Below are 25,647 nucleotides of genomic sequence, written 5' to 3'. Positions count from 1 at the left end.
ATCTAGATGAACATAGTGCGAATGCAGTTAATGAATACTCTTCGATGCATTTTCTTACACACTCCATGACCATTTGCCATATGCAAAGCGTGCAAAGCAGCCGCCGTCAAAACAAAACATGCACACCAGTACACGGTGCACAACATCGCACATACATCACGCGGTCAAGTAGATGCATTCGATGTATTCATTCTGGCGATGAACTTTTTTTTGACAGCAGTTGTGATTGGAACATGTGCTGATTTACTGGTGTTATTAAATTTTGTTCAGCTTTCTGGTTCAAGTTTTCGTTTAAATTACAGTAAAAATTAGGTTAGACGTTTTTGAATTGTGAAGCCCGATTTTTTCTTCAATTTGTTAGTATAATAAGTGAACAATTTGTGTCCGCATTTTCAAGTTTTCGATTCAGTCCGTTTATTGCTGCAGCTTAACCTTTACCGCACCGGCATACGCGTGAAACCAAACCGATAAGATGACTATCGACCAGAACTTGGATGTCAACTTGGATCCAACCAACCTGCAGTTTTCCGTCTTCAGTTCGGAGGACATTAAACGAATTAGTGTGACGAAAATCGTTACGCCGAGGTCGTTCGATGAATTAGGTCATGCAATCCCCGGTGGGCTGTACGATGCGGCGATGGGTGAGTTTGTGCCGTACTGTGATATGACGGATTTTTTACAACTCATTTGATTTAAGGTCCCACCGGAAGGGGTGAAGTATGTGCCACCTGTGTCAAGGATATTGCTCAGTGCGAGGGACATTTCGGACATATTGAAATCTGTCTACCGGTGTTCAATCCATTCTTCGTTAAAACGGTTTACAATTTGCTGAGACTTTGCTGCACTAGCTGCTTCCGGTTGCAGTTACACGATTCAATGAAAAGTTTACTGGAACTGCAACTGCAGCTCGCGGATGCTGGCTACATTGTCGAGGCAGAGGAGATAGAGATGTTCAAGCAAAAAGTTGCTGCGGATCCATCCAGAGGGCTCCCGGAAGGGGTAGGCTACTACATGGAGTTGCTGATGAATCGTACGTATCAGTAGTAGGGTGATGCTAAGTGTCATTAATTTATTGACGCCTTTTTTTATTTTTTAGAACCTTACAGTAAGTTGGGAAATACAAAAAACTCGGAAGCCATTCGAAATGCCATCGTTAACTCGACCTTGAAGGAATCAGTAAAACAAATTTGTATTCACTGCAAGCAAGCTGTTCGGAAAGTTCGTGTGTCGAACAAGCGACTGGTGTTCAGTATGAACAGGGTCGAAATGAAAGCATTCTAGTACGGAATATAACCGAAAAAATGGACAATCATCGTTCTAACATTCATGTCTTTTTCAGCGAAAAACAGGGCATCCGCGACATCAGTGACGCAAAACTGCGTGCCACCAATCGAATCATCTTCGCTGAAGAGTGCCAGAAGTACTTCTACCAGCTGTACCAAAACGACGGCCCGCTACTGAAGCTTCTGTTTCCGATTCTCGCTAATGGTTCCCACTCGATGAAACATCCGGTCGATTTGTTCTTTATGGATGTGATTCCGGTGCAGCCGCCCTTGGTAAGACCGGTAAGACGGGTCGAAGGTATGGAAATCCTGGAACACCCGCAGACCTCGATCCTAAGGAATATTCTGATGGCAAACTCTGCGCTTAGGGCGATTCTGGTTCTAACCAAACAGGAAGATAGTGATGAGGTAGGCAAAACCGCGATCGAAGTTGAGATGAAGAAGGTTTACGATGCGGCTAAAGGCGATAGTGCGTTCGATAAGTTGTACCATGCTTGGATTGAACTCCAAGGATTTGTAGACCAATCTTTGGATATCAACATGGCACAGGAAAAGGGAAAAGCTCGTGGTTGTGGTTTGAAGCAAATTATCGAAAAGAAGGAAGGTCTCGTGCGGATGCATATGATGGGTAAACGAGTAAATTATGCAGCACGAACGGTCATTACACCAGATCCGAATATTGGTGTTGATGAGCTTGGAATCCCGGTAACTTTTGCGCAGAAGCTAACCTATCCGGTGCCGGTGACATCGTGGAACGTAACCGAACTGCGGAAGATGGTACTGAATGGGCCGGATGTATATCCGGGGGCAAACATGATCGAAGATTCAAACGGTCAAATTAGTAAAATCTCCTCGATCAACGTCACTCAGAGACAGTCGATGGCGAAGACTTTGCTGACACCGCACAGCTCAAACCAGCAGGGTGTTAAGATAGTCCATCGTCACTTGCTGAATGGAGATGTTTTGTTGCTGAACCGGCAACCAACACTGCATCGTCCGAGTATCATGGCACATAAAGCTAAAATCTTGAGTGGCGAGAAGATCTTTCGACTGCATTATTCGAACTGTAAATCCTACAACGCTGATTTCGATGGTGATGAAATGAACGCCCATTTTCCACAGGATGAATTATCGCGCAGCGAGGCATACAACATTGTAGCCGTACCGCACCAATATCTGGTTCCAAAGGATGGTACTCCACTTGGAGGGTTGATCCAGGATCATATTGTTTCTGCCGTGAAATTGTTCATTAGAGGAAAGTTTTTCAACCGATACGATTACCAACAGTTGGTGTTCCAGGCATTGAGTAGTCACCGGGGCGATATTGATTTACTTCCGCCAACAATCCTGAAGCCAGCGATTCTCTGGTCTGGAAAGCAGATTATTTCCACTATCGTTAAGAACATCATACCGAAAAATATGCCCCATATCAATATGATAGGAACGGCCAAACTCGGTTGCAAACATTGGCAGACACAACCAGCACGGGAATGGCTTGCCGGTGGAAGTCCTATCGTTGGGAACGAGATGTCTGAGACGGAGGTTTTTATCCGTAACGGGGAACTACTGGTTGGAATCCTGGATAAGAACCACTTCGGTGCAACGCCATACGGTTTAATTCACTGCATGTATGAACTGTATGGAGGGAACTGCTCTACCTTGCTTCTCTCCTCGCTGTCCCGATTATTCACATACTATCTTCAGTGGGAAGGTTTCACCCTAGGCGTTCAAGATATTCTAGTTCAGAAACAGGCGGACAAGAAGAGAGCCAAAATCATTAAAAACTGTCGAACTGTTGGGCACGCTACCGCTGCTTCCGCTCTAGATCTTCCACCGGATGTATCCGAAGAAGAACTAAATGCCAAAATGACCGAAGCATACGCCAGAAATCCCAAGTTTCGTGCGATTCTCGATCGCAAGTACAAATCTGCACTGGACACCTACACCAACCAGATCAATGAGGCTTGTGTGCCCGGAGGATTGATCACCAAATTCCCCGATAATAACCTACAATTGATGGTTCAGTCGGGAGCGAAAGGTTCCACGGTCAACACCATGCAGATTTCCTGCTTGCTTGGACAGATCGAACTGGAAGGAAAGCGACCTCCATTGATGATCTCCGGGAAGTCATTGCCAAGTTTTGCTAGTTTTGAAACTTCTCCCAAATCAGGCGGCTTCATCGATGGACGGTTCATGACGGGAATTCAGCCACAGGATTTTTTCTTCCACTGTATGGCCGGACGTGAAGGTCTCATCGATACGGCTGTCAAAACCAGTCGCTCCGGTTATCTTCAGCGCTGCCTGGTGAAACATTTGGAGGGACTCAATGTGAATTACGACATGACCGTTCGGGACAGTGACAACAGTGTGGTGCAGTTCATGTACGGTGAGGACGGGATGGACATTTCCAAGGCTCAGTTTATTGAAAATTCCAAGCAACTTAATTTCTTGGACCTCAATCGGGATGTCATCGTCCAACCGGAACTGGTGGAAATGTTGGCAAATGATGACGAGTTGAACGACCGGATCAAAGCTCACGTCAAAAGGATGAAAACTTGGTGCAAAAGGAATGGACCCAAGCTTCAGAAACGACGAGTGTCCGCATTCAGCAAATTTTCTTCGGATGTCAAGGAAGCGGTATATGCTAAAACGTCCAACCCTGACCAACTGAAGCCCAAAACTGGTCGTCTTCGACTCACCGAAAAAATCATCAAAAAATGGACAAAAACCGATCCGGAAGAGAAATCAAAATACCACCGCAGCTATGCTCCCTGTCCAGATCCAACATACTCTGTCTTCCGACCGGACAGTTGTTTCGGGGCCCTTACCGAACACCTGGAAGATCTAGTCAAAGCGTACGCCACATCCCAGAAACCCATTCACGACATGAGCGAACTGGTTAAAATAAAAAACAGTAACGCTCTCGCTGCCCCCGGTGAACCGGTCGGTATCCTGGCGGCACAATCCATCGGTGAACCTTCGACGCAGATGACACTGAACACGTTTCATTTTGCCGGTCGAGGTGAAATGAACGTCACACTTGGTATTCCTCGTCTTCGCGAGATTCTTATGCTTGCATCACAACGCATCAAGACCCCTTCGATGGAGATCCCGTTCCGGCCGCATCGAAGTGCCCGGAAGCTGGAAGCTATCGCCGAGAGGATGCGGCAGACGCTGAATCGGGTAACGGTGGCGGACGTGCTGGAAGGTAACTACTTTCTGTTTGCGAGTCTACCTAAAATAAAGTCTAACTGAAATTGCTTTTTCCGCAGATATCAAAGTTAAATCCCGTCTGGTGTTGAAACCTTCTCGTGGAATGCAACACGTGGTGCGGTTCAACTTTCTATCCCAGGACGCCTACTCGCACGATTATCGGGTTAGTCCGAAGGAAATTCTGCACTGCATGTCGAGACAATTTTTCAAAAAGATGTTTCAATATATCTTCCGATCGGCTAAGAGCATGAACGTGCTGTAAGTATTACTTTTTTCCGTTAAAATCATAGTATAAATAGTGAAATTGATTGATCAAACTCCTGGACTTACGTAATTTTAATGTAATTTAAAACGAATTTCGATCGATGTCTCATCAGCAAACTGAACTTCTTCCCTTATGAGACATCGTAAGTTGGGAGTCGTTTAGTGTGTTCACAAGTAGTGTTTCTTGTTTAGGGCTAGCGACATGGACTTTGATAAACAAGCTGTAGACCACCGGCGCTAGACGAAGTACGAAAGGCTGAACAACTGCAAGTCAGTTGGAAAGGATGGAATTTGGTCGAATTTCTCTAAAGATCGAGAGTAAGCAACTAAACGAAGCAATCCATTGAGTGATCTTATTGATTTGAGTGGAAGAAAATATGGTTGCGAGCTGTCATGACCATACTACAACAAGAGGCAGACTAGCGCCGATACGGCTCGGAGCACGGTACCCCATAGAGGCCCTCGTCAACCCTCGCATGCTACCTCAATGGTTGCAAAGGTTACCATGGGATCATATAGAGGCGACTACTTATTACGTTAGCTTGAAGTTAGGATCCTAAAAGTACGGAAAAAGACAACAATAAACAAAAATTCTAACGGAGCAAGTGTGGTGAACCCGATCGCCAAAGGTGGGACAGCGAAGTCCCCGATCAGCAAAACAACCAAAAGCAACAGCAAATGCAACCACAACAGCAGCAGCAGTGAAAGCAACCGAAGGAAGCCATTGTGAGCACGAATGGCGACAAAACAATGGAAAACCTAGGGTTTCAGTGGGCACGCCCAACCAAACATTACCAAAGAAGCCTAGCAGTCTGAGCTGCTCTAAAGTGACGAAGCTGAGGCAAAAAATAGAATAGCTGGTGTTAGTGGCGAGAGCTGCAAACGTCGAAAAGACACTGGAATTCCCGGGGTTCGGGTTTTTGGGCCCGAAACCCGGACCCGACTCGAACCCGACGGGTTTCGGGTCGGGTTCGGGTTCTGTAAATTTAAGTTTCTCGGGTTCGGTTTGGGTTCCGGGTTTTCAAATTTGAAATTCTCGGGTTCGGGTCGGGTCCGGGTTTTTGAAATTTTGAACTTTCGGGCTCGGGTCGGGTTCGGGTTTTTTAAATTTCAAATTATTGGGGTCGGGTCAGTGTCGGGTTTTGAACAAAACCCAGCCATTTCACGACACTGTTTGCGTCTATACACAAAACATTTTTGTAGTAGTGAATTATACTTCATGATACGAATGGATGACACATATAACCGTACAAAATGTTAGCACCTCTGAATTGCTAGAATTCGTCGTATTTTCTGGTGCTCAAATATTGTATTTTTTCATTCTTGCATAAAATTTCGTTTCTTCAGATTCGCAAGCTGCCTGAATTATTTAATTTATTAAAGGAACATTCATGAGAGAGCATTCAACAACACGTGTTTCACATCTAAAATCTCTTTGCGATTTATTTTTCATGATAATTAGTAATAAACCAAGTCAAGAGGAATTTATCGGAAAATATCGGTTCAACTTTCTATAATGGAATATAAATTTCGACAGGTACTTTAAAACCGATACTTAGGCCGCGGCGACTTTTTCTCTACGTAAACGGATTTATGGGGTACATTCGTACCCCAGAACTAAAATCGCTCTAATATGTCTAATTTTTATTAAATTTATAAGTAAATTAGATAGTTTTATTCTAAAATCATTCGAAAAGTAACCTGTTTAAAAATATTCGTATTTTTACTATTTAATTATGTAATATTTCATTTTTTATACAACAAGCCTTTAAAATACGTCAATATTTTTTTTTCTTCATATTGTTATAACTCCGGTAGTTTCAAATCGATTTTGACCATTTATACGTCGTTGTAAAGCTTATTAAATTACCTTTTGAACATTTTTTTTCCAAAAACCGGTCAAAAAGTATATTTATTCCAATGCTTTTTTGAAAACCAAACGCCAATACAAACGTCAAAAATACAGCAATATGCAGTAACGGAGATGAAACAGGAAGGCGTCGAAGGAACAGGTAGAGCCGGTGCATTGTACTAATACAATTTTACACAAGTTTCTCGCTTACTATGTATCGATATTTTGCTTTAAAAAAAGAAAAAAAAATTTTTTAAATTATGTACACATGACAAAAGACTAACGCAAACGGTTTTTTGGGGTACATTTATACCCCAAACAAACTTTAAGTGAGCACTGTTAAGTTGGTCAAATGAAACAAATAGGTTGTACCTTCTTTAACGGAAGTTTAATAATCAAATTGGTTTATGATAAAGATTGCTTGCAATTAAAATAAACTGTAACGGAAAACAAGGATTTGAACTCACAAATTTGGTGGTACTTTGGTGTCATTATGGCGGCTCAAATTTAAAAAGGGCACATTATTTTTTTTTTTTAAACAGGTAGTTTAGGACAAATTTATTCTCTATAGATTGTTTTTGTTCCATCAGACCTAAACCTAGCTTCATTTCCGCCAGGTTTCGTTGTTCATGACACTCATATGGTGATGGTATAATAGCACCGTTATCAAATCAGTGGTACATATATGAAACAAGCACTTTCAGTCAGATTTTTCCCGAGCTGAGATGTTGCATGATCCGGATTCCTTCATGAAAATACATGAATTTCCACAAACTTAAGGAATTGATTGCAAAAATTTTGTGTGTTCTGTTGAAGCCATTAACGAATTTTTAAAAGTTTGAAGTCGTTCCGAGAGCTCCATTAAAGATGTCGAAGCATCTCTATTGGCGCGCTTACCGTGTAATAAAATAACTTAGATACCCAATCATAGATCGTCCCAACGATGATGATGGGACATCAAGAACACTTCAGAAAATCTTGATTGATACCCTTCGATACAGGTTTGATCGTTCCAACCAGTAACGTGGGTGTCGTCATGTAAACTGTCGGATACGAATTGCCAATTGCCATAGCTTAATTTAATACATGTAACAAATTATATGAAACTGCCTTGCAGGAATGGTTTCTGATAGAAATTTCGGTTAATTACGACGGGCAAGGTTGTTGGAAACTGTGACCATTAAGCCTTCTGTTTCTCCATGAGTTAGCCGCCGATTTAACTTTATTTCCGGTCAAGATATCGACAATTTATAAGTTTCTCAGAACATTACAAATTCGACGTTCAATAATAGTAAATATAAAACCGGATTCTACTCGGCAGTGATTTGTTTTGTCATATGCAGATATAACTCAATATGTATGGTGCTACTTCAGATTCGAATGATTCTACTATTCTTAGATGAGCCTAGGGTCCAGCTCGGGTGCCTGGAATTAAAAATCTTCGAGATCTTTGGTTGATTTTCCATATTAGCAAGTTGGATTCGGATCGGGCTTCTCAAATTTTAAATTTTCGGGTTCGGGTCGGGTTCGGGATTTACAAAATTTTCATTTTCGGGTACGGGTTGGGTTCGGGTTTTTAAGTTTTAAAATTTTCGGGCTCGGGTCGGGTTCGGGCTTTTCAAATTTTATAATTTCGGGCTCGAGTCGGGTTCGGGTTGTTAAATTTTCATGCTCTCGGGTTCGGGTCGGGTTCGAAAAAATTGAAACCGACCATCTCTAGTAAGAGAAACACAAGGAGAGGAGGAGGAACCGAACAAGCCCAAGAAGGTCGAAGAAGACAACGAAACAGCCGGCCAATGGAGATGGCGAACCGTAGAAAAGAGGAGGAAAAACAGAAACAAAAGGACGTAAAGAAGTGGACCTTCTGCCGCGGCCCACAGTGGCGGGTCTTCAAACAAAAGTCGGACAAAACCTCAAATGTTACCTAATTTGGCTGAAAATCACAATTTAAGCTAATTTTGAGGTGCTGAGCTCATTTTTGATGCCAAAAGTCGAAAAATATTAAATGTATTTTTCCATACAGTGTCATTGAACCTTTCTTATAACTATGATCCCGTTTTCATGATAGATTTTCCGTTACTGTTCACCAGTGACAACAATATCATAAAAAATGAAGAACACTAATTTAAACCCATTGTATAACATGTTGGTTTACTGTAGATTGTTTAACTATTTTACACAAAACACCATGCACCTCCATATCAGCAACAAAGTTTCAAAATCTCCTTAAACCTTTTTACGCACCTAGGCGCAGAACGAGACCATGATATTCGAAAAGTAGAGGTTATTTCCCATAGAATGTATTCTATGTGACCGTTCTGAAATGATTCCGAAATTTGTACAGAATACATTAGTGAAAAAAGTATTTGTGATCTGACCACCTCAAACATATTTGAACCAAATACAAATATGTTAATACGGAATGCTCTGATGATTTTTCATGGACACATTTTATAACCCAGGTACATCGATAAAGGTACACTGTCAAATTGACAGCATACTTTGATGAAATAGTGCCAAACTAGCAACACAGCTTTTGCTTTGTTGTTATGTTTGAAAATTAATGACATTTAATTTCGATTGCGTTTTTGATTTCGTCTAAATCGTCGGACCAGGAATTAATATTTTGGATACCAGTTGTACGGTCGGTAATTGTCTAGTTTAGAGACTTTAGTGATAGAAGTACAATTTTAATACGGTTTTTTGCCAAAACGGTGTATTTTATCCTAAATAAACCGAATCCGAGCGAAAATGTGACAATAACTAATAACTTACATTTGCTCCAAGTAATAAGGCCTGGACTGCGTTGCGGAAATGTCTAACTTCGCTTTGCTTAGGTACTTTTTGTGAAAAATAATTAGACAATGCAGCAAAGGACGGATCCGCTTCCATATACAATCATCGACAGAAGAAGGATATTCAATTTGTTTTTGAGAGGAAATTGTATCCAAAACATTGCTGCCCCCACGGGTCTGGATATCATGGCCTTCGCACGGATAATTTGGAGGCCTATACTGTATCAATTTTGCCCTAAGAATGCGAAAACATTTCACCATTAGGTCGGGTGTTCAACCGGCTTGGTGAGGGTATAAAATTTTCAAATCAATTATAGACCAAACTCCGGTCGGTCTAATAGAAGGCTTGCTATACGTCGCGGTCATATAGGGCTGACGACAACGATGCATTGGTATTGCTCGCGAGCACTGTCAGCAAGTCTTGATTAAAAGCTACGCATAATTATTTAATCTTCCGGCAGTCGCGCTAGTACACTGAGTGCACGCTGCTCTGTACAACTAACGAAATCGTCTTAGGGCATCAGCTGCTGTTCGTTCAGTGGGCCATATGCGCGACTTCCGGAGGGTTAATCAATGTGGGTAGTATCCCCAGGTAATAACGGGCGAAAACATTCTGCCTAGTACCGAAACAAGGACTACAAAATCCAATTTGAAAGATATCGAAAAGGATTGTGCATCTTACCAATCATTACTAGAACTTCCAAAAAGATACTCATTGATTGTAATAACAGTATAAAGTGTTAGTAAATAATGAAAATTACCCAACTGCCAGTAAGCAGCATTCTGAATGCACAACAGTAGTAAAAAAGCATTTTGATGGCACAGCAGTAACTTGGCCGTATATTTTACCAAAAACGACTTTTAAATAGCATTTAATATGACTTAAGCGCTTATCAAGCAGCCGTTAAGATGCATTCAGCATGCTTATTGGTTACCTGGGTATATTCAAAACGGTTTATTTAGCAAAATAACTCCTCCGCTTCAGTTTTAACTGTCAATCAGACCTGCTTAAATTACACATCATTGAAACTAGGATTAATCTCAGTATGTATAACTAAAGACGCTGAATTACTGAATATTCAGAGGGATTCAGCGTAGTTATGTATAACGAAAGCAATATGTGTGGGGATAAGAAAATCATGCCAAATAATAGTTTACGCAACTAATTCCTCAATCAAATCAATCCGGCTAGAATGGAATCGGATTCCGACTAAATGAAAAAAAAATCTGCCAGAATTCGAATTAGAATTCCGGCTAGTTCCAGCCAGCATACCGGCTCAAGTGCAACAACCGATGCCGGCAGAATTTCGTCCTAGAACCTATAGCGCCAGAAATCATTTATGGGTTGATTGACACTAATGTAGTGGAGTGCACTGGTTTTGCACAATTTTTTCACTTTCTAGCAGAAGTTTAGAAAATTGGGTATGTTCTATTGGCGTTCCGCTAGAAAGTGCAAAATCAGTGCACTCCACTACACCGGTAGACATCAATCGAAAATGCTATTAGAAAATATAGCTGCTTTATTGATATTTTTTCTTTTTGTTGAATGGGGGTTTTGCTAGAAAGTGAGAAATGATCGTAATAAACAAAATTTTCTGATTCTAATCAATTAAATGGTTTTTCTTGTGTTCTGTTAGCAGTGCTGCTGCTTTCGAATTATTCGCTACAATACTAGCCTTAACCCTCCGGCACTCGCGCCGTTGTATTTTGTGCAATACCTTCCAAAACTAGCGAAATCTTCTTTCAGCACCAGCGGCTGCTCATTCGGGGAGCCATTCGCGCGAGTGCCGGAGGGTTAATGATGCTAATGGGATTTTTCAATGAAAAACCCCGGAGCAGTGGATTGCACTGATGTTGCTTTTTCTAGCTGAAGAGCAGGCCAATAGACGTGTTTCATTCCCACTTCTGCTAGAATGTGCAAAACCAGTGCAATTCACCGCCCCAGTGTATTTCAATGAAAAACGACAAGATTCTGGCGAGTTCACTATTCTAGTGCTAGTTCGTCGACGATGGTATCACATTGCACAGTGGTCCAGATCGCTAATTTAGGAGGAATTTTTACTTTCTGACAAACCTGTATAATTTAGCCGTATCATGTCTTAGGATGAATTTGTGTACTTTAGAAGATGCTTCTTTTTATTGGAATAGTTATTAGGGTGGTTCTAATTTATCTAAAATACGAAAATAAACTTTTTACTGATGAAAGATAGAGCTCCACAGTCTTCCACAAAGTTGTAAAGTAACTTATTTTGAATAAATTTGTTGAACATATTAAAGCTCTATCTCTTTTAGTTTTTGTTATACAAGAAATTTAAAAAAAAAGATTAGGGTGTTCCTGAAAAAAACGTTTTTTTAGTATAACTTTCGTATCTTTTACTTTTTGTTAACACAACCTTTGAACAGCTTATTGAAAACTTCAAGCCGAGTATTTTTCTCCAAGACACCGAAGGTCTAACTTTTTTCTTTAAAAAGTTATGGACACTTTTCGTTAAAAAAATAGCCTATTTCAAGGCTCAATATCGCTGATGCGGGCACCTAAAATTGAATTCTGTTTCCACCACATGAAAGACCATACTTATTAGTATATTTGAGCAAAAATTGGCGAATGCGATATTTTTTTAAAATTTGCAATTTAGATTTAAAGTTTGTAGTTTTGCAGGTTCAACGCATTAAAGCATTTACACACATATCGTTGTATTATGAAAAAAGCCACTTTCAAATATCATTCTCTCATCGCAGCAAACTTTGCATAAGTGAAACGACTGTCAAAAAAGGTTTCTGATTTTATTCGTTTTAAATAAAACTAGTAAATATGGATATTAGTCGAAGAGAGTTGGCGAATTTGCTTATTGCTGGTAAAAAGACAGATGAACTGCTTAAGTTCATTACAAGTAGTAATCCAAATGTAAAATTGAGACTTGTTAATGTTCGAAAGAAATTTTATATTTTGTTAAAACAACCTTTGAACAGCTTTTAGAAAACTTCAATCCACGTTTTTTCATAACTCTGAAAGTCTAACTTTATACTTTCAAAAGTTATGGAAACTTTTCGCTCATAAATAGCCCTTTTTCAAATGTCATTATCTCTGATTGGGGCAAATAAAAGTAAGTTCGGATTGAACCATAGAAAAGAACATACTTTTAAGTATATTTGAGCAAAAATTGGAAAATATTATTTTTTTTAAGCATGTAATTTTAAATTTACTAACCAAAGTTTTAAATTTTATCGCATAGCGACATAAAAGAAATTGCCTAAAGCCTTTGTATTTCCTTTTCTGTTTTGCTTACATATCAACAATACTGAATGTGTTCATTAAAAATAATTTGGCTATGACAACAATTACAAGCATTATTCAACATAATATGCTGCCAGTAGGTATGTGCAGTGAAGAAGTTCAAGAAACCAGGAATAAAAGTATTCGCAGATTCCGAGAATTCCACGCACGCAAATTCGATCGACTCGTCAATCTTGATAACGTTTTCAAGAGACTTCTTGTTTCATCAGATCCTATAATTTCTCTTAAATGTAAACGTCGAATTCAACGAGCACCGCTGGATATACCTGAAAATGCAATGCATCTACTTTTGAATTAATTGGCATTGAATAAATTCTCCTTATATAAATCATAAATTGTTGTCATAGCCAAATTATTTTTAATGAACACATTCTGTATTGTTGATATGTAAGCAAAACAGAAAAGGAAATACAAAGGCTTTAGGCAATTTCTTTTATGTCGCTATGCGATAAAATTTAAAACTTTGGTTAGTAAATTTAAAATTACATGCTTAAAAAAATAATATTTTCCAATTTTTGCTCAAATATACTTAAAAGTATGTTCTTTTCTATGGTTCAATCCGAACTTACTTTTATTTGCCCCAATCAGAGATAATGACATTTGAAAAAGGGCTATTTATGAGCGAAAAGTTTCCATAACTTTTGAAAGTATAAAGTTAGACTTTCAGAGTTATGAAAAAACGTGGATTGAAGTTTTCTAAAAGCTGTTCAAAGGTTGTTTTAACAAAATATAAAATTTCTTTCGAACATTAACAAGTCTCAATTTTACATTTGGATTACTACTTGTAATGAACTTAAGCAGTTCATCTGTCTTTTTACCAGCAATAAGCAAATTCGCCAACTCTCTTCGACTAATATCCATATTTACTAGTTTTATTTAAAACGAATAAAATCAGAAACCTTTTTTGACAGTCGTTTCACTTATGCAAAGTTTGCTGCGATGAGAGAATGATATTTGAAAGTGGCTTTTTTCATAATACAACGATATGTGTGTAAATGCTTTAATGCGTTGAACCTGCAAAACTACAAACTTTAAATCTAAATTGCAAATTTTAAAAAAATATCGTATTCGCCAATTTTTGCTCAAATATACTAATAAGTATGGTCTTTCATGTGGTGGAAACAGAATTCAATTTTAGGTGCCCGCATCAGCGATATTGAGCCTTGAAATAGGCTATTTTTTTAACGAAAAGTGTCCATAACTTTTTAAAGAAAAAAGTTAGACCTTCGGTGTCTTGGAGAAAAATACTCGGCTTGAAGTTTTCAATAAGCTGTTCAAAGGTTGTGTTAACAAAAAGTAAAAGATACGAAAGTTATACTAAAAAAACGTTTTTTTCAGGAACACCCTAATCTTTTTTTTTAAATTTCTTGTATAACAAAAACTAAAAGAGATAGAGCTTTAATATGTTCAACAAATTTATTCAAAATAAGTTACTTTACAACTTTGTGGAAGACTGTGGAGCTCTATCTTTCATCAGTAAAAAGTTTATTTTCGTATTTTAGATAAATTAGAACCACCCTAATAACTATTCCAATAAAAAGAAGCATCTTCTAAAGTACACAAATTCATCCTAAGACATGATACGGCTAAATTATACAGGTTTGTCAGAAAGTAAAAATTCCTCCTAAATTAGCGATCTGGACCACTGTGCATTGTACTGTTTGTGATTTGCCCACTGGAGGAAGGTTACAGTACTAGCTGTGGATGCTACTCGGAATCGTTCGTTCGGGCTTCTCGTTGGTGTAATTGTGCTGGAACTCTATAAAAGTCGTGGATGTTTCTTCACACTAAACGTCAACGCAGCACAAGTTCTGCTGTTGAGTGTATGACTATTCGTTTGTACGGGTTAAAACGCTTCTCATCACGATTACTGAGTTTATGTGTACATCGGATGGGACTGTCAAGGGTGTCAGCTAGACTGGTGTACCATTTTTGTAATATTTAGCAAGAACATTGCTTTGTATAATATTAAAACGACGAAAATTTTGATAATGATTCCAGATTGCCCGTATACCGTATTTTATGCCGATGGGGTTCATTTTTTCTTCCCGGGACAACATCCGTGTACTAGAACAAACCTAATGCCTTTTACTTCAACACGAGGTTGAGCTTCTTCCAGCAAGGTACAGAATCAATAGTCGTATGTAGCAACACAGTATGTACACACACAATCTCCGGGATCAGGCGAATCACGGAAACGTCACCCGTTTGCTGATCAGATCCGAAGCCTTAATACCTCAATTGGCCATTTGTCTTCAATTCATTTCTAATTGATGTTAGTCTAAAATGTTGCTGCTAGTGACCAAGAGCCATGCCTAAGCAGTTCTTCTACACCTTCGCATGCCATCTGGTGTCAACGCAGTTTACATCTGTTTTGAATTTAAAGCTACAAAAAAAACTTGTTAGTTGATGAAACATTGAGCCAACGCACCTACCTCTTTGAAATAATACAAACAGATAAATTCGGCATATACTTAAGTTTCACTGTGCGTAATCATCGATCGGAAACACGTTGATATTCCAGGAATCAACTTTCACTCTGGATTTTCCTTACGCTCTGTGCTTATCTTCACACAGAATTCAAGGTGTTTTTTGTATTTTTTTGTGTGCTCAACACGAATTCCTGTTAAATTCATACGCATAGAGTAATGGGTCATTCACAACTAAGGTAACTTGAGGCGTATATTTTCATTGAGCATGTTGTTGGTCCGTTGGCTGAACATGGTACGAGTTCTTTGGGTAAACGGCAGCAAACTGGAATGAAAAGGAGTATTCGTTTCGCTCTTGTTTACTCCGAAGAAACTAGGATCAAGAAGTGTATACTAGGACAAACCTGGGAACAAATCTATTGCATCTCCACACACTTCCATGAGACGACTTACCAGCCTTGTGAACCATAGTTCTCAACGAGATGTGATCATTTTTTGTTTATCTTTAGTGATTGTTATAATTCCGGCATCTGTATTTTTGCTACACTGTCGACTTAGAATTTATGAATTAAAAGCATTTAGGTACATTTTGGCAACTAAACACCTACTTGATATATAAAAAGTTTTCCAGTTCACGTAATGCTATCCTTTTATAATTCGGCACGGTTGCAAGAAAATGGCGAGAACTGCAGTAAATGGTGAAACTTTTTGGTTTCATCTTGTCAGAGTTTGTTATGATGAAAAAACAGCATACTTCGATCATGTAGCGTTGCCAGTTTCAATTTATTTCGACATTTCTAACCTGTCACTACGAAACCGAGCAATTGGGTACTATAATTTGTTTTTTCGGTGTGCCAAAAAATGATGACCCGTTTGTATGAGACCTTGGCGTATTTAATTTGTATTTGTTTGAACTAAAAAGTCATAGTTCCAAGCAAATTTACCAAACTTAATTTATCAACTAATCAAGTTCTTTCGTTCCTCTACACAATGAAACTAGTTGTGCTAAAATCGGACCAAAGTGAGCAGAGCAATGGTGGTTTCGGAAATGAAAATCATTAAAAAGTCTGGACTTTGCTACGTTAACACTCATGTTAAAAATTGTGTTCTTATCCAAATGATCATAAAATTTTGAATATACGTCATTCAATACATGAGAAATTCAGGAAAAATATAAAATAACAATATTTCAGAAATAAATTTTTGAGGTTTTGGCCAGCCTCCAGCCACTGTGCGGCCGAAGAGGTATAGGCGTACAGTAGCACACAGTCAACCAGCTTATGTCGACCGATAAGATCAAAATCACTAAACAAACGGAGAGGTGTTTCATGGTCCTGGGGTTCGGCCGTCAGGCAAGAAACTATAGAGGCCCGGACAGCTCCGATCTGTGCAGAAAATGTTACGAGAGACTGCACAAAGCAACCGAAGTGCTTGCTCTGCACAAATTAGGGCGGAAAAGACCACATGTCGGGAGGCATCTTATACCCAAAATACAAAAAGGCGAAGGCAGACCAATGATGATGGAGATAAGCCAGCATAATCTCAATCATTGCGACATTGCACAGCAACTGTTGCGGCAGTCAACAACAGAAACGCGACGTTGCAATTATTGCAAAACCGTATCGTATTCCTCCCGATAACGGTAACTAGGTGGTGGATAGTGCAGGGATGGCGGTAATCCAAGTGATGGGCAGTTTCCCTGTCTAAGAAGTGGTGGATAGCACACACGAAGGCGTGAAAACTGGACGCACTAACCGACTTGTTAGTCGGATGAAGGCCAGTTGTTATAGGACACTTTAACGATTGAGCCGTGGAGTGGGGTAGCAAGCTGACCAACACAAGAGGTTACAGCCTGTTAAAAACCCTGGCGAAGCTGAATATAAAGCTGTGCAATGAAGGTTCCGCTACCACATCCCGTAAAGATGACTGGGAATCCAGTAGAGTTAGTGAGCAGTACATGACGATTACCAGGCGATCCACTATACCATTGGTCGGTGGAATTACATTGTTAGGCGGAGAGTTAGGACTCGCGAGCGGAAGAGGAAAATCAAGGGGTTCTACCAGGACTTTTTCGTGGAAGCACTACTTGCTGACAGCCTCTCTCCAATTTCGAATGCCGATGAGCTGTCGGAAACATTAGAGAGGGTGTGTGACGTATCAATGCCGAAGGAAATGGAGCCGAGGAACTGCCGGCGTCTGGCGTATTGGTGGAACGAAAGGCTCGGCATCCTCCGTACTGCCTGCCTGAAAGCCGGAAGACGCGTTCGGGGGGCAAGATCTGAAGCAGTCGGAGGAGAGTGTAAGGTGACATTCCGGCCGGCTAGAACCGCTTTTAAACACGAGATAGTGCTTAGTAAGTCCACATGGTACAAGGAGCTGTGCAGAGAAGTGGACGTGGCACTGAAGACCGTGATCCTGACGTTTCCGGGCATGTTCGAGACAGTTCTACAGAAATGCCTGGATGAATGCTACTTCCCGGAAGATCCAGAAGCTCGTATTACTTCCAAAATCAGGGAAACCACCAGGAGATCCAGCATCGTATCGGCCTATATGCCTTCTGGATACTCTTAGTAAGCTCCTGGAAAGGACCATGCTCAATAGGCTGACGACCCACGCTAAAAGTGAGAACGGGCTATTGCACCAGCAGCTCGGATTCCGGAAAGTGATCTCGACGGTGGACGCCATCCGCACAGTCATCGCGAGCGCGGAGAAAGCATCAAAGCGAAAGAGAAGGGGTAATCGCTACTGCACCGTGGTAACGATCGACGTGAAGAACGCGTTCAACAGTGCTAGCTGGGTGGTGATCGCCATTGCGCTGCACAGAATGCAGGTTCCGGAGTATCTTTGCAAAGTTCTGAAAAGTTACTTTCAGAACCGAGTACTGGTCTACGAAACGAACAGGGGGAGAGGTAGTTTAGGATCACGGCGGGAATATCTCAGATCTCCATACTGAGCCCAACGCTCTGGAATGTATTGTACGACGGAGCGTTAATACTGGAACTGGACAGGGGCAGTTGGGATCGTCGGCTTTGCAGATAATGTTTTCCTGGCGATAACCGGCGAGACCCTCGAGTAAATGGAGTTGTTGACGGCAGAGACAATAGGCAGAGTTGAAACCTGGATGGATGACGTCAAGTTACAGCTAGCTCACCGCAAAACGGAGATAGTGCTGGTCAGCAACCGTAACAGAATTCAGCGTGTCGTGGTCAGCGTCAGGGGACAATCCAACTCATCGCTGCGTGTGCTGAAGCAACTGAGTGTGATGTTCAACGATCGGTTAAATTACAACAGCCATGCCGACTATGTATGTTAGAAGGCTGCGAGGACGTCTAACGGACTGGCAAGGATCATGCTGAATAACGGAGAAGCACGAAACGTCTCCAGGCGTGTGTCATCCCCAAGACTGAGGTATGGAGTACTGGTTTGGGCTGCTGCACTGAACTCAAAGTGGAACCAGACAAGCACATTTCGCCTAATCACAATGCTGAGATGATTCCCATCTGCATTACCCTGGCTGAGGACGTGGAATGCTACCAGCGGAGAAATGCACGTATTACAAGGAGACTGGTGCGAGCTGATTCGTTGGCTAAGTAGCACCAAGAGTGAGACAAATGTGTCTTCTGGGGTGCATAGGAAGCATGGAGAGGTGAACTTCCATTTGATGCAGTTTTTTCCTGTCATGGATCGTCCCAGAAGTACCTGCATCGGTTTGGAGAAGCTTCGTCGCCCCTTTGCCCGGACATGGACGTGCAAGAGACACCGGGGAATGTCGTCTTCGAATGGCCTAAGTTCAATGAAGTTCTGGTGTGATAGTTGAAACTATCATCGAAGAGATATGACACCACGAGCATATTTGAGATGACGTCAACAGAGTAGTTACGAGTGTACTCTCTGACCTGCAGAGTAAGTGGCGAAGGGACCAACAAAGTAGCACTACCGGCTAGAAATCCACCGTTAAACTACAAATCTGGTCTCGGGAGAAATTGCACCGTTAGTATAGGGGCGCTATCCTCACGTCACTTGGTGACTAGAAGGAAATTTTTCTCTAGTCACTAGGCGAGGTGACTGTGAGAATAGGGCCCTAGATACGGTCCACCGTCGGGGACCAATTAAGTAGTGCGTGAGATAGCACCGGGTTCGGGTCATCGGGGCGCCAGTGAACTGGACGTCAGGCTTCGCCGGTATCGTCAGACCGAACTCGGCATCCTACTGGGTAGCTCGTGAGTGACCTAGATCCACGGCCGAGGATTAGAGCGAGTAAAACGCGTCGAATAGCTAACAATGGGTCTTGGGGCACCAGTGAACCGGAAGCTACGCTCCATCCGGAATCGCTGGACAGACCTCAGCACCTACTGGCTGGCCCGTTCAGTAGGCTAGGTCCACCGCCGGGGACTAGATCCAGTAGATCGGGTCGAAGTGGGAGCTAAATGGCTCACGGAAACGAACATCGGTATCAGGAGAAATCTACCACCGAGGGATTCACAGTAGGGTAGATTCTAATTGGCTGGGAGCTAATTGGCTCACGACATAGACACCGGTGTCGAGTGAAATTCCTTCGTCTGAGAACTCTCAGTCGGAGTAGGGTAGTTTCACCGCCGGATAGTATCCGAGTAGATCTCGATAAAGCTTAATAGCTCAAGAAAGCGGGTCTCGATATCGGGAGAAATTCCTCCGTCATGGAGCTCTCAGTCGGAGTAGGGTGAGTTCGCCGCCGGGGACTATCTGAGTACATCGTAATCAGAATGAATCCAAAAAACATTGAAAATCCAAAACATGTAAGCCCCACACGGTCCAGCTGTATAAGGAAATTAGTGGTAAAATGAGCACGTGTCTAACTCTTCTAATAGTTTTGTTTCTTCAGAACTGCAGATGATCCTATGTATCCTACTGAGTATTGGGTGAAGGATGACCTCTCTTTTGGCCGCCTGTGGGTTGCTCCAGCTTGGGGTCGAAGCATTACATTTGTTGAACGGATTGGTTTGCGAAGGTCGTTCGTTAAGGGGTAAAGGAACTGTTCGGCAGAATACCTACTATTCAGCTCGGTTGGTGAGCGCGATGGGAATGGGGGTGGCGTAGTGTATCGTATCAATCACGTATGAGGTTCGTGAATACAAAGTCTCGTACAGATCACTGGGTATCGGCGTACTTGTGGATCGAATTCGTAACTCGACCTGTTAAATAGGGTTACTGTGCCCCAATTCATCTTAGCACCTCTATTCATCCCACCCATTTGAACACATTAGTTAGAGCAGTGTCTGCTATCTCTATTCAACGCATTAGCTCAAATGGTAGGATGAAAAAAGGTGCGTTGTACTCGACTTTTCGCTTCGCTGTAACGCGAGTATTTTACATTTTCCAAGCCAGATTTTTTACTGATCTGCTTCTTAAGAACGAAGCAAAGATGTTGATGCCTATTTAAGAGCAATCCAACCAATGAGGGCTGAGTTATCAGCGAAATAGTGTGACATCGTGACTAATGAGATGAATAAGGGCACGTCTACCCTATCTACTCCGCTATAGAAAAGACGTAATCTCATCTAAAATAGAACTTAGTATATCAACAACTACTCAAAATTCGGCTGCCACAATTAATGTTGTTTCTGCTGCATTACCTTTTCTCTTTAGAATCGACATCGAACAAGATTCATCAGCTAAAAAGAGCGTTTCACCCAACGAAAACGACGAGCTGGCGGACAGTCGGGTACCGGATATGTCTCGATTGGAGGACGACGGTGGAGTCAGCTCAGACGAAGAAGCTGGTGTAAACGAAGGGGATGCCGATGCCACGGAATCACGATTGAAGGGAAAGAAAAGTGACGATGTGGGTTACGATACTGACGATGAGGTAGGGGAGGAGGACGGCGATGACGATGATGAATTGCTAAATACGGCCGAGGACAAACCGGAAAATGATAGTGCAGTGGAGAAGAAGCTCGACGACAACGGCGAAGAGATGATTGACGGGGAAGCGCTGAATGTGTCCGATACTAAGCTGGTGGAGGAAACGGAAAAGATGCTGGTAACGAGACAGAGCGAACTGATCAGTGATTATGTGTACGATAAGAAAGACCATAGGTGGTGTATCGTGACTTTCCATATGCGAATGAAGTATAAGGATACCGACTTCACCAAAATCCTACGGGAAATCGCTGAAAGGACTGTTGTTTGGGAGGTAAATTTACAACTTCAAATGATTTGTAATGAGACTAACTTTATTATATGCGCAGGTTCCCAACATTCGTCGTGCCATCACGTACGTCCAGAATGACCAAATGTACCTCAAAACGGATGGAATTAACATTTTTGCGATGACAAAGTACAACAAAATCCTGGATCTAAATCGTCTCTACTCGAACGACATTTACGCTATCGCGCAAACGTACGGCATTGAGGCGGCTTCCCGCGTTATCGTCAAAGAGGTCCAAAATGTGTTCAAAGTGTACGGAATCACAATTAATCCGCGTCACTTGCTGCTGGTGGCCGACTACATGACCGCCGACGGTACGTTTAAATCGATGAGCCGAAAGGGAATGGAGAACAGTGTATCCCCGTTGCAGCAGATTTCGTTCGAATCATCGATACAGTTCTTACGGGCGGCCGCACTCAAAAGTAACGATGATCATTTGGATTCACCCTCATCGCGATTGATGTTGGGGCAGCTTTGTAAAAGTGGAACCGGTTCCTTTGGAGTGTACAGTAAGGTGCAATTGTAACTTGAAGCGGGTTTGCCGTTTTGAAAAGTTTTTCAAATAAAAATTTGTTTTTGCTTCGAATATGACCATCAAACATCGTCTCATTTCTAAGCTACACTTATTTTTAACAGGATTATATTTTTGTTTACATGAGCTGCTACTTAGCTGGTCCTGTGGGTGAATGGAGAACAGTGAGTCTAGTTATGTATGGTATATTTATTACACCAGGTCTGTTCCAGTACCAGGAGAAACTGGAAGTACTCCGGAGAATATCGTTCCTGCACTCTCTTCTTCTCTTTCTTCTTCTGGTAGCAAACCGGAGTAAAAAGGAGCAAAGATTTTTTGCTCCTGTTTACTCCGGAGTGACTTCCGTATACTGGAACAAACCTACCGATTCCCGGGAAACTTGAAGTGTAGTACAGTTTATACGTTTTGTGAGCCGTATGTAAACGATAAATCTCGAGCAGTAGCAAGTCAAGTAAAATAAGGCAAGCCCCAGTGAAGCAAAGAAAGGGTTGCAAGTCGGCATACCCAATCGATGAACAGTTAAAAAGGGGACCTTGGTAGTGTAGTGATTGCGGAAGAATTCGGTGCTCACCGATGATCACCCTGGGCCGTCCCAAGAGATAGACGGAAGAAAATCCTCTGAATACGGAACCCCACGTAAGTCGCCCCAACAGTAGTGTTATCTGTCACGAAAAACGCTGGTTTTCTTGCTACAGGAACAGTTATCTTGCCAAATTATAAATTTTTCGCGATCTAATCTTTGTATTTGGTAAAAGGAAGTTTTGAATACATCTGATTTACACAAATTAGTTAATTTATTAGTATTACGTATTCTACATCACTTCAGTTCTATCTTGTACTCCACACTTTAATTTGTGTCTATTGAAGGGTTTTTGATACATAAATCGTTGATCACACGTGTCACATTTTTTTATTTTTTCGTTTGAGTGAATTGACAACATGTGATTGGCGAGGATATAGCGAAAACGGAATCTTTTCCCACACACCTCACAACTGTATGGTTTCGCATCGGTGTGCACAAACATATGCTTTTGTAGCATGTCGTTTTCTCGAAATTCGTTACCACATATTTCACATTTGAACGGCGTTTCCTTTGTGTGAATTCTAAAATGGCGGTTCAGGCTACCGGGAAATTTGAATTCTTTCGCACATATTTCACAGCTGTAATTTTTCTGCTCTGTATGAACCAATGCGTGTGCTCTGAGCTGATTGTGTAGGCGGAAGTGTTTTGAACAGATGTCACATTTGTGAGGTTTTACATTGCGATTTAGCTTGCGCGATTCAAGTTTGTTGCACGAAGAATCGTCCTTTCCACTTAAATCACTGTTGAGAGTTCGTGCGTTCTTGCTTTTATGTTTTTTCTTGTGCCATTTGAGGTTGCTGGGCGTAGTATATCGTTTCCCGCACACATCACAGCCGTACAATTTCGTGGCTGAGTGAGAATACATGTGTGTTTGCATCCCACAGCGCGTACGAAATCCTTTTCCACACACTTCACACATGTGTGGTTTTTCATCCGAGTGGATTTTCTTATGTACATTGAGATAACCGATTCTACGAAATGCTTTCTCACACACATCACATTTGTAAAGTTTCCCAACCGAGTTGCATTTTTGAATATCTGTGTGAACAAATGCATGTATTGTGAGCTGACAACGCAGGCGAAAGCCTTTCGAACAAATATCGCATTTAAAGGGCCTTTCGTTGGTGTGGTTTAGCTTATGAGTTTCAAGTTTGCTGGGCATAGAAAATCCTTTCCCACACACATCACAGCTGAATCGTTGAGCATCGGAGTGAATATACGTGTGTACCTTGAGCTGGGCGGGCAAACGAAATCTTTTTGCACACAATTCACATTGGTATTGTTTTTCATCCGTGTGAATCCTCATATGTGCTTTGAGTTGGGTCATTGTGGAAAATACTTTCTCACACATTGCACATTTGTGAGATTTTTCATTGTGAGTTTTAAGGTGTGCATTAAGGCGACCGAACGTAGTATAGCCTTTTCCGCATATGTTACATTTATAAGGTTTTTCAACGTTGCTAATTAGCTCCTGAGATTCAAGTTCGCTATTTGAAGAATTTTCTTTTTCACACAGATCACTGTTGGAAGGTTGTTCATTCCAGTGCGATGCGAACGTAGAAAATTTTGTCTCAGAAGATTCGCATTTGAGAGAATTCCCTTTCATGTGAATCAAGCGGTGCTCTTTTAGCGTGGATTTCAAACCGAAAGTGTTGCCACAAATGTCACAGTGAAATGATAAACAGCTGACATCATTTTCAGTCGGAGGTCCAGATTCCATTTCAAGCGGTGCATCTATTATTTCAATTTCTTCAGCCTTTATCTGCAAAGAGGCGTTGAATTCAATGCATCCTTCGTCATTGTCCTCATTAGATTTTGGATTTTGCAGCTCCATGTTTACGCTTCTGTTGGACACCTAAAACATCCAAACTTTAGTATGTTCCAGGCCTTTATTCTTGCTGATTTATTTTTACAACTATAGGTGTTAAGAACCTGAATTTGCACTTTTTTATTCACCTGAAATTTTCGCATAAGCAATTTTTAAATTACACTGCGACACTCACGTCGTTATTTAGTAGGCTATTTATAACATAAAATAATATATCGAGACTATCCTTGACCTGAGTAATGGTAAAACCAACAGGTTACCGTGCGATTAATTAATAAATTACAATTACAAACGATAACGATGCAGAATATCGTAAACGAATGAAACAACAAATTGGCGAGATGGACCGTGATCGGTCTTAGCCGTCTAAGGACAACACAAAAAAACAACAAACTGCATTGTTTACCTTGCATTGCGATGTTTTCCTGAAATGTCAAAACGTCTGATTACAAGATGGCAATAGGAAGGTACACAGAAAACTTGCATTACCTAGCAGTAGGTAATTTTAAATCTGTGCATCCTACTTCCTCCAACGAAAAACGAAAGAGAGGGAGTCCAAATTTACCCAAAAATAATGAGATATTCCCTTGGATATTCCCCAAAGCCGACTAAACTTCATCCCATTAATTTTGAGTAAAAAAAATCATTCCCTCTCCCTTGTTTTCCGGCAGTGAAATAAGGACAGCAAATTAAAATTACCTACTGGTAGGTAATGAATTTTAAGTGTGTAGGAACATTTCTAGAATACCATTTTAACCAGGCGTAAGACAATCTGTATTCCCCAATAAAAAAATTATACACGAACTTTAACACATATAATCCAACGATTTCACATGGTCGGTGTTAAGTCAGACCGGACTAAGTAACAATTTATTGATTTCGAGAAAAACGAGTTTAAAGTTTGAATCGCAGCATCCTTTACATTATAATCGGAAATTAATTTTCGCCATAACTCCTGCTTACTGTCACATATTTCAAATCTGGCAAAAGTTTAATGTAGATGAAGAAGTTATTCATCCAGTGCTATCATTATCTCATTTTTTGATGTTTTGCGACTTAGTCCGGTCTGACTTAACACCGACCACATATTGTTTGGATTACACCCTGAACAGGTCGTTAGGCTCTTGGATCATAAGACGTTTATTAGGGTTGTTAATTGGGTCATTAAGCTATTCTGGTTGCAGTTGAAAATCGAAGAATTGACTCGCCCCTTTCGTTTTTTCCCTATTTGCAGAGTGGGCAACTAAAGCGCATCTTGTGTACATGTTAGAGAATCAACTTGCGCATTATCTACACCAGTTGCGCTTTAATTCCGCACGCTGAAAATAGGAGAAAAATAGAAAGGCGCAAGTTCACTATTTCGATTTTCAACTGCAACCAGAATAT

General features: G+C 41.1%; 2 protein-coding genes across 4 annotated transcripts; one reads left to right on the top strand and one right to left on the bottom strand.

Annotated features, from left to right (window-relative positions):
* Positions 1–206: 206 nt before the first annotated feature.
* On the top strand, positions 207–21,929 carry LOC131688523 (DNA-directed RNA polymerase I subunit RPA1). 3 transcript variants are annotated; one of them, XM_058972828.1, is made up of 8 exons: positions 208–356; positions 410–641; positions 698–1,030; positions 1,097–1,280; positions 1,340–4,491; positions 4,556–4,754; positions 20,757–21,303; positions 21,359–21,929. In XM_058972828.1, exons 2-8 carry the CDS (start codon positions 473–475, stop codon positions 21,842–21,844), a joined length of 5,070 nt encoding a protein of 1,689 aa, XP_058828811.1. In that variant the 5' UTR covers positions 208–356; positions 410–472; the 3' UTR covers positions 21,845–21,929. The 3 variants fall into 3 exon arrangements, with proteins under 3 accessions (XP_058828813.1, XP_058828811.1, XP_058828812.1); XM_058972829.1 differs by having other exon boundaries at positions 217–356; positions 427–641; XM_058972830.1 differs by lacking the exons at positions 20,757–21,303; positions 21,359–21,929 and adding an exon at positions 4,953–5,039 and having other exon boundaries at positions 207–356.
* Positions 21,831–24,782, bottom strand: LOC131688524 (zinc finger protein 728-like). The gene is made up of 3 exons (XM_058972831.1): positions 24,751–24,782; positions 24,668–24,686; positions 21,831–24,288 (listed from the first exon to the last, which is right to left on the bottom strand). Exon 3 carries the CDS (start codon positions 24,265–24,267, stop codon positions 22,663–22,665), a length of 1,605 nt encoding a protein of 534 aa, XP_058828814.1. The 5' UTR covers positions 24,268–24,288; positions 24,668–24,686; positions 24,751–24,782; the 3' UTR covers positions 21,831–22,662.
* Between the last annotated feature and the right edge of the window lie 865 nt (positions 24,783–25,647).

The sequence above is a fragment of the Topomyia yanbarensis genome, chromosome 3 (genome assembly GCF_030247195.1).
Source record: "Topomyia yanbarensis strain Yona2022 chromosome 3, ASM3024719v1, whole genome shotgun sequence".
Taxonomy (NCBI): domain Eukaryota; kingdom Metazoa; phylum Arthropoda; class Insecta; order Diptera; family Culicidae; genus Topomyia; species Topomyia yanbarensis.
The sequence above is the reverse complement of the archived record's forward strand: the minus strand, read 5'-3'. Positions and strand labels throughout refer to the sequence as shown.